The sequence below is a fragment of the Colius striatus genome, chromosome 21 (assembly GCF_028858725.1).
Source record: "Colius striatus isolate bColStr4 chromosome 21, bColStr4.1.hap1, whole genome shotgun sequence".
NCBI lineage: Eukaryota > Metazoa > Chordata > Aves > Coliiformes > Coliidae > Colius > Colius striatus.
The window spans coordinates 6,478,722-6,488,003 of NC_084779.1; the positions used below are offsets into that span (position 1 = coordinate 6,478,722).

The following is a 9,282-nucleotide window of genomic DNA, read 5'->3' on the forward strand; positions in this document are numbered from 1 at the left end:
TGTCGTGCTCCTGGCGAGACCAGTGACGGGGGAACTGACCTTTTCCAATGAGCAGGCTGATCTGGGAGTTAATAACCTTCTTGGCTCTGTCTCCTTCTCGAGCCACGAGGCGCAGCACGGGCAGGAAGGGCTGGATGTCACAGAGCCGCCGTTGCTCGTCCTCCAGCTCCTGCTGCTCTGCTGTCTGGTTGATGCAGGTGAAGACATAGGCCTCGGGGTCGCTGAGCATGTGGTACAGCGGCTCATACTGAGCATGTTTCCACACCACCTGGGCCAGACCAAAAGCAGGGTGACCAATGCAGCACTGCCAGAGCCTCTCACCACCACCTCACAACCTCACCCTGCCAAGATGCAGCGTTTGGTGAAGGTGATGCACAGCCAAACCTTCTGTACACAGACACACCTCGAGGGCTGTGCTCAGTGTTGGCCCCTCACTCACTGCCACAGGGACACTGAGAGGCTGTAGCGTGGCCAGAGCTGGGCACAGAGCTGGGGAAGGGGCTGGAGCACAAGGGTGCTGGGGAGGGGCTGAGGCAATGGGGGTGTTGAGCCTGGAGAAGAAGAAGCTGAGGGGAGACAGGAGCACTCTGACACTCCCTGACAGGAGCCTGCAGGGAGCTGGGGGTTGGTCTCTGCTCCCAAGCAACAAGTGACAGGACAAGAGGAAACGAGCTCAAGTTGCCCCAGAGGAGGTTGAGGTTGGAGCTGAGGCAGAACTGTTTCCCTGAGAGGGGTGTCAGCCCCTGTGCCAGGCTGCCCAGGGAGCTGAGGGAGTGCCCAGCCCTGGAGGGATCCCAAAGCCGTGGGGCTGAGGTGCTCAGGGCCATGAGTTTTTGGTGGGCTGGGCAGGGTGAGGGCAGGGCTGGGACTGCAGCAGCTTCAAGGCCTTTTCCAATCAGATGATTCTATGATTCTTCTCACAGCACTCTCAGATCTGCAATAACAGGCTGCTTTCTAGCATTTTTCACTCGCAGTGAGTCACAAGGAACTGTCTGAGAGCAATGCAGAGGAAACCCAATGTGCATGGAGTTAAGATCCATCACACTCCCCCATGTGCTCCCCAAGAACAGACTCCTCCTCCCAAGAGATTGCAGGTAAGTCCCTGGAACGAGGCTGTTACCTGTTTGATGGTGCCCAAGCTGGCATTGCAGGACACAGAGAGGTTTAGGTATATGCCTGTGGGCAGCAGAAAGTCCACTTGGATATTTTGGTTTTCCCCTTTAGACCAGAATTCCATAGGGCAGTAAATGCCTGGGGGCATCCTGCTCACTGAGCTACCACCTGCAAGAAGAGGGGAAAAACGTGTGTTGCTGCTGACTACACAACATCTCCTTAGATCTGCGTGGGCTCTGTAGAAGGTTCAAGTGCAAAAGAACCCAAAGAAAGGAAGGTTAGCACAACCTGACAGCTCAGGGCAATAGGCACCTTAGCCAGATTTCCAGTGCAGTGCCTTTAAGCCACAGAGGCATTCTTGCTGTAGCATTTGCCATCCAAATGTAACCCTCTCAATCTCTTCTAGACCTGGAGTAAGATCTACATTTAACAACCACATTGGAGAACTATTTTCACTTGAGAGCAGAGGCACTTGTCCCAATAGCTCATCTGCAACCGAGCAGCCAACAGAAACACTGAGTCCCTACCTCTGGCTTTGCAAGGCAATCCTCAGGACACATGCTCCAAGCTCCACTTTGTTTTTTCCAGAGCTCAGTTCCAGTCTGCAAGAGGGACAAAGAGGCATTGCTGGGATGGGTACACATGCACTTTTATGCACACAAATAAGTAATATGCCACCATTTACTCCCTCTTCTACAGCTACAGGAACAATGACATCTAAGGCTGAAACGATCCAAATATGTTTGTTAATGCCATCTGCAGCCTTTCATTTAGCAGGGCTCTACAATTTATTCTCAGTACATCCAAAGAATACAAAGAAGAGAAAAAAACCCTGAACACTAGTCAAGTACAAACTGCTGTTTTCAGACACAGGGTAAGTGCACACGTGAACTAAAGCACAAGGCATTCACCAGAAGCCCACTGTATGTGACAAGCCAAAGCCAGACAAACCCACAAGCAAAATACTACAGCAGAGTAAAACTCCAGTTTCCTTCCCAGGTGACAATGTGCTGATCCCGTGTGCTCAGTGTCTTTATTTCTCTTCAATCACCTCAGCAGAGAAACCAGCTCACCTAAATTCCCTCTCACTGACCAGAGATTTCCCACCAGGTCAGCAGATCAACGTGCCAGTGGCAGAGCCTGGAGGGTGCTCACAGAGCCACAGCTCACAGCTGCTCTGGAACCAAGGCTTCAGCCTCCTGACAGTCTGACTCCTTGTTCTAAATTCAGCCCTGCATGTGCCCTGAGCAATTCTAAGTGTCCCTTATCCTCAGCCCATGAAACCACTACAAAATTTGCTCATTCATAACTTCAAATGTGGCTTTGCAGGTGTCAGATATTGTACAGGCTTAGAAACACAGCAACGTGCTGCTGAAGATTTGGGTCTCCCAAATCATAAAGTCCTGCTGGCAGCTTCTCCTGCTCCAGCCCTATGCTTTGGTATGACAAGCCCAGCATCTTATCTGCCAGTGCCTGGGACACCACTTCCCCAGCAGCAGTGAGGTAAGGATTCCCAGAAACATGAGCTGTGCTTTATCTGTGCCTCTTCCTCAGCGCTCACGCTGTATCACACACAGACCGGATACACAGGCCACAAAACCACCCCCTGTGCCTTAAGAGGGAGCGAAGTAAAAGGGGGAGGAGGCAAGCTTTATGAGTTTGAATAAAGCAAAACAAGCTTGTCTCTGCTTCTGCTCATTAACAATAAAACCAGCAAGTTCCTTGAACATCTGCAACTTCAGCCAGCAGAGACAGAAGACACAGCAGTGGCTTCCTCCTGCTGAGGATTTCTACCTAATGCCACATCCCATCCCATCTAAGCTATTAGCACTGCAATCTCAAGTTGCTCAGAGTCTTTCCAGCTCCTAGATCTCTTCCTCACTGATGAGAAAAAAAGGTGGAGGAAAACAATCACCAGACAAAATTCCAGGTTTCAGGTGAAGGCAAACCCTCAGCTTCCTCTCCCTGCTTTGTCCCCAGTCACTATTCTGCAGGAAGGTGACAGGCTGCTTTGCTCTCCTTACAGTTCTCCCTTGCATTGGTGTGAAGGTAATAAATGTCAATGAGAGGAGATACTGGAGGCAGAGTCGACGTGGATGTGGGACTAGTCCATGCAGTAACCTGCCAGGGCAGCACACAAAACCCCACCGTTGCTGGATGCCATATAATGAAGACAGGCACGACACCAGCAAGAGGAGGTAGCATATGTTTTGAGTTCACACACCCTGAGGAACACATCGCTGCACATAAAGGCAAATTTATGCCGAGTGTAACAGACACATTTGGAATCACCCAGCCAGTATTTAACAACCCAGCAGTCAAACATAAAACTAACACAAATCCTCTCTCATGAAGTTTATCAACCACAGTGCTGGTGTTTACAACATGCAACTGCTACTGAGGGGAAAAAAAAAACCCAAACCAACCAAAAAGCAGCAAGTTGAGAAGATCACACAGGGAGCAGCGTTCCACAGACCTCTGTGAGGCTGCAGCGTCAGACAGACACGGAAGCTCCAACGCCCACAAACGGATTACAGAATTACTAAACCCCAGGACTACAAAAATACCTTTCAAGTTTATAAGAAAGGAGTGGTGCAGAGCTCACAGGTGATGTGGGTCGCGTGGGAGACAGCAGCAAGTCACTTTCGTTGCAGGCATCAGCTTAACCGGGGGAGGAGACCACGGGAATTTTTATGTACACGTGTGCTTGACACGTCTTTACCACAGAGTCAATACACTTGGCAGACCTGAACCAGCCCTAAGCTTCCTAGGCACAGACACATTGCAGTGAGTGTTTCTGAAAAGGGTTTTAAACCTGGCCTGGCATTTTTTTTTCAGTGGGGTCACAGAGTGAAAGATGTGCACTGCAGATGAGTGGCCTGGGCATGGCCAGACTGCAAAATGAACCCACAAATCCTCTCCATGAACTGACTGGAAAGCTCCTGTAGCAGGTGTCTAACTGTGATGCAATGTGGGAGTTTTGCAGGGGCACTTTTCCCTTGCAGGGCTAGCTGGATACTCCTACCCAGGTGCCAGCTGTTTAATCACACACAAAAATTAAGCTGTATCTGCTTCTCTTGTAGGATACAAAAAGCCAAAATTGAGGCTCCGGCCCCATGATGTGGATGCAACCAATGTAAGCTCATAATGAGACTGGCCTTTGCAGCTCTATCTGCTAACAGACACTGACAGCCCAGCTCTTTATTCATCCAAAACAGAACACAGGCTGATTGGTGAGAGGTGCTAGAAGCAGCCTCAGAGACTGCCAGTCTGCAGAGTGTCTGCTGTGCTGCCCCATTCACTCCCATGGAGCAGGGACCTTCACGGCAGCAGCTCAGCCCTGATGCTCTGCTCAGCCTCCAGTATCCACAGCAAGCTGCACCAAGATTTTGAAGGCCCTGATTAATCACCTATACAAACTATTAGGTTGAGGTAAACGTTCAATGAACTACACAGGATAATGACAAGGGATGAAAATACACGCACCTAACTCTTCAGGATGCCAAAACAACACAGAGCATCCTCTTTGCTACTGGGGCCCTGATGTAAACCAACATTTACCTACCAAATGATAGATTTTCCTGCCTTCCAAGGAAGTGTTCTAGCTATGTGGAGACTACAAGCATCAGGCTTTGAACAGCCACTGGATCCAAAGAATGTCTTGGCTTGTGCCCTTCCCTTTATGAAATAAAGGCTCCTCTAGTTTGAGCACTTGCATTGCTCAATGCCTGCCTTACACATGCACATCCTCATGAAACAGGCTCACAGAGAAAAGTAATGGAAAGCAGAACTACACTAATGCAATCTGAACCGGAGCTAACCTTGTTTGTGTGCAGGGCTGATGATGAAAGGGGTTGTCAGCAAGGAAAGAGATAGGAAAGCAGAATGTACACGTGGTGATAAAACCAGGCTACAGTTCTCTGGGGCTCCCAGATCCAGAGCAACTACAGAAAGAGCATCAGAGCACATACTGTCGTTTAAGCTCAGCAGCAGCTTAGATCCAACCACAGGTAACAGTCAGGGGAAGGGAAAGAGGAGCTCAGGTAAAGCAACTTCAAACTGGAAACATAAAGCATTCGTTTTGGAAGTAAAACCATTACTAGAGAGAGGCAGAGGAGCATCAGGGAGGGAGAAGAGCATCTGATGGGAGGATCAGAGAACCTTGCTCTGATGGAAACTCTCAAACAGCCTCTTAGGCAAGTTCATGGTCAATCAGCTATGCTTTCAGTATTGTCTGAGGAAGCATTCAGTGGGAACCAGTATACTCAGTGGTTAAAACAAGAGCTTGAAAACTGACAACCAGCAAAGTTCCATTCCCAACCCTGACAACTGTTTGATGTGTGACTTCAAATAACTAAGTTCTCCACGTTTCAGTTTTCTCATTTGCACAAGTATCTCTCATGAAGGATGTTGCAGTTCTTAAGTGCTGGCAAAGTGATGTGGGATCTCAGCAATGTTAGCAAGAGTACAGATGTGGGCATAGTCTGGGAGCTGGAGGAAGTTGTGATAAATGAAAGCTTCCAGCCAAAGAGGTTGCTGAAGTTGGTCTTTTTCAACTGTTCCCATGAGTGGACAATACCAGAAACTCAATTGCATCTTGCTGATGAGAACAAAACAATAGGCCACACATTTCTAATGACCCTCCACCACTGCATTCAACTTTCTTTCAGGTTCTCATCTCTAGCATGCACAGTTCACCATGCTGAGGTGTTAAGAGGCTCTTTGGAGAGCTCTTAAAAGACTTCCTCACGCCCTGCCAAAACAGGCAATCCAAAGCTAACCCACAGCAGACACACCACTGTGCACAACTGACCCAGGCACCACAAATCCACCGCCAGGGAAGGTCGAGATGTCCAGACGTTGACAAGCACATACAAATCTCAGGGTGACAATCGCAGAGACAAGATGCCAACTGCCCAAACCTGCTGGATAAAGACCAGGCAGAAACCATAACAGGATGAGATCCCCCCACCACTCCCGGAGTCCTTCGGCAGGTGACACAAACGGTCACCGTCCAATTCCCGGCCGAACGGGGTGATCGTTGCCACTTGCACGCTGAGGAAAGTGCTGTCAGCACAGCTATTCCTGCAAGGGGAGGGGGCGAGGGGGGATGCAGCTTCAAGGGCTGACTCCCAAAGCAGCCCAAAATCTCCGTCTCACTCGCAAATGACCGAGTTTCAACCTCCCCAGTTTCCCCCAAAGCAGCGGCGCTTTCGCCGGAGGACGCGGGCGGTTCCAGCAGCCTGCGGGGCGACGAGAGCCGCGGCCAACGGCACAGAGGAGACACACGGGCAGAAAGCGAACGGCGCGGGATCGGGCCAACCTCTCCCCGCATCGCACCCGCGCCCACCGCGCCCCGCCGGGACCCCCGGGGCGGCAGCGAGACCCGGCACGGGCGGAGGCTCCTGGGCGGCCGCTCCGGCCGGGCCCCGCTCCTCCCCGCCAACAGCGGCGGCTGCCGAGCCCGCCACCTCCCGCTACACGCACACACACACTCCCTACCGCCTCCCCGGCCCCTCGGCGCCGCGCTCACCTGCGCTGCCCGCCCGCGGCCCCGGGCTCCCGGCGCGGCCCCGGCCCGGCGCGCCCAGGCACCGTCTGCGAAGGGGCCGCCCGCCGGCGAGCGCGCACCGCCCACCCGTGACCGCGGCGGACGCGGGGCCCCGGCGCCGGCCCGCGCCCGGGAGCGCTGCCGAGGCTGCTGCCCTGGCCAGGCGTGCGGGTCACTGCGGGAACCCGCCGCGGGGACGGGGCGTGGGGCGGCTGCGGCACAGCGGGCAGCCGTTGTCAGGCGCGGGTCGCTGCAGCTGTGCGGTGCAGCGGCAGATGTGCAACAGGCAACGCAGCGCACGCACGAATCACAGGGTCTTGAGGGCTGGAAGGGACCTGGGAAGCTCATCCAGTGCAACCCCCCTGCCACAGCAGCACCACCTAGAGTGAGGCACGCAGGAGCTCGCCCAGGTGGGTTTGAATGTCCCCAGAGGAGTCTCCACAGCCCATCTGGGCAGCCCCTGCCAGTGCTCCCTCACCTCAGCAGGGAAGAAATTCTTCCTTCTATTTCTTTGGAACCTCTTCTGTTCCAGCTTGTCCCCATTGCTCCTTGTCCTATCATTGGCCATCACTGAGCACAGCCTGGCTCCAGCCTCCTCACATCCACCCTTTATGTATTCATAAACATTAATAAGATCATCCCTGAGTCACCTCCAAGCTGCAGAGCCCCAGCTCCCTCAGCCTTTCATCACAAGGGAGATGCTCCACTCTTGTCACCTTTGTGGCCCTGTGCTGAGCTCTCTCCAGCAGCTCCCCAGCCTCAGGAGAAATCCATCCTGTCAGCCAAGCACACAAAATGCCCAAGAAGCAGCAGATGGGCGTAAGAAACGTTTCCAATGTTCAAAGACAATCACACTCCTCCGCCTCATTACATTTTCTATATCAATTAGATACACAAAGACCATTTGCTCACTCAAAAAAATAGAGATTTTCCGCACATCGCCTCTTGCACTTGAGAGGTACCCACCGTACTTTGGGTCATGAAGTGGTAGAGATGGGGAATCTGTGTTTGTGCCTTTAATTATATGACTCCCACCATGGAAACAAACCCTCTTGCTACAGATCACTGTTGGCCTTTGTGCATCACCTCAACTGCGGGTTTACGACTCCCAGAATCACCATTTTTCCTAAAGCTTCTGCTGCTGGAGGCATGTCATTAAGGTATAAACTCTATTTTTTTTCCATGTTATAATCCAAGAAAAGCTCATTATTCTTCCAACCTGACTCATTTTTTTCCCCCCCTGAACATTACTAGTTGGCACCACAGATATCTTACCATCAGGACAAAACGTGACGGTCGAAACACTCGTTCTTCATCTCCATTGGAATCTACTATCACATCTTAATGTGACCTTTTAAAGCTCAGAAACTGTCTATTTTAAATCATTGGCCCTGACATGTGTTGAAGATATTTTTAACAGACTGTTTACAGGAATTCTGGTTTCTGTTCTGCTTTTTTTTTTCCTCCCCCTTTCTCAACAGCTTTTCTATTCATGAGCTCCAATTTTCACACAGAGGACTGAGCTGAACACTTACGGGACATTTGCCCACGTGGCCTGAGAGAAATCGGACAATAGAAACTGTAGGGAAGGGAAAAGTGATCTGAAAGTCAGAAAAATTGTTGCAACCCACTAGATTAAAGTTTGAGACCTCCAGGAAGAGCAGAAGGGAAAGGTCAGTTAAGTTTTTTCCCTGTAGGTTATTGAGAACACACTGGTGTGAAGGGCTGGTGGCATCCCAGTGGCATTGTCTCAAGTGCATCCAATATTTGGGGTGTGCTGGCCATGCCAGGTTTTATTCCAGGTTGTTTCCTCTCTTCACTGCTCCAGGTACACCATTCCTGCCCATCTGCTTACCACCTTGCCACCTCTTTATGTAATGGGCATGGTTGGAAATGCTGGCTATATGAATCCTCTTTCCAAATCCCTTCTCTACTGCAGTTCACTGTGTGTGGGTTTTGAAAAGCTCCAGTCTCCTTCTCAGGAGGATTCCAATCCCACCTGGATGTTTTCCTGTACCTCCTGATCGAGGGGAACCTGCTTTACAAGGGGTTGGGCTGGAGGAGCTCTGCAGGGCCCTGGGATCCTATGAATTTACCCAGTGTTGAGACACTGGTCAGCTTTTGGAGGAAAATGGAAGAGGGAGAAATAAGAGGAGGATGATGAGCAAGTAATGTAACCACAGTGCTTTGGTATGTTTACAGGACTGCCTGGCAAGAACAATTTCAACTGCCAGTGGGACATCTGGAGAGAAAAAACACTGTACCTGCCCCTTGCATCCGAGCCACACAGAGGATGGCAGCTTCAGTAAACAGCAACGTTTGTGAAGCTGTGTTCCCCACGTCCACAGACAAAGCCAGAAGCAGCACACTAGTACCTACCCCTACTTACCAGGGTATGGGGTAAACAAACAAACAAACCAAACCAACCCACCAAACTCGCCACACTGAATTGCACCACGAGGCAAACAGGAAGGCAGAGCAGCCTTAGGAGAGCAGAAGCTATTTGCTCCATGTGGTTAACGCTACCCAACAGGCGGGAAACCACGGCTCTGCTTCAGCGATGCAGTTGGGCTGCAGCTACAACTGGTAACTTGCTCTCATTTAAAAGTCAAAAGAGG

The 9,282-nt window shown here is 51.2% G+C and overlaps 1 protein-coding gene across 4 annotated transcripts in view; it reads right to left on the bottom strand.

Moving 5' to 3' along the window:
- PIK3CD (phosphatidylinositol-4,5-bisphosphate 3-kinase catalytic subunit delta) overlaps positions 1–7,985 on the bottom strand; it is a 31,250-nt gene extending 23,265 nt beyond the window's left edge. For 2 of the 4 annotated variants that reach the window (XR_009820247.1, XM_062013198.1), the window contains exons 1-4: positions 6,647–6,705; positions 1,641–1,715; positions 1,121–1,281; positions 40–268 (exon numbers count right to left, since the gene is read on the bottom strand). Coding sequence is in view for 3 of the 4 variants with exons in the window: in XM_062013198.1 (XP_061869182.1) it covers positions 40–268; positions 1,121–1,261 (370 nt within the window). In the remaining variant the exon portion in view is untranslated. Of the gene's footprint in view, positions 1–39; positions 269–1,120; positions 1,282–1,640; positions 1,716–6,646; positions 6,706–7,939 lie in introns of those variants that run through there. The other 2 variants (XM_062013200.1, XM_062013201.1) reach the window with 2 other exon arrangements.
- Positions 7,986–9,282: the final 1,297 nt, after the last annotated feature.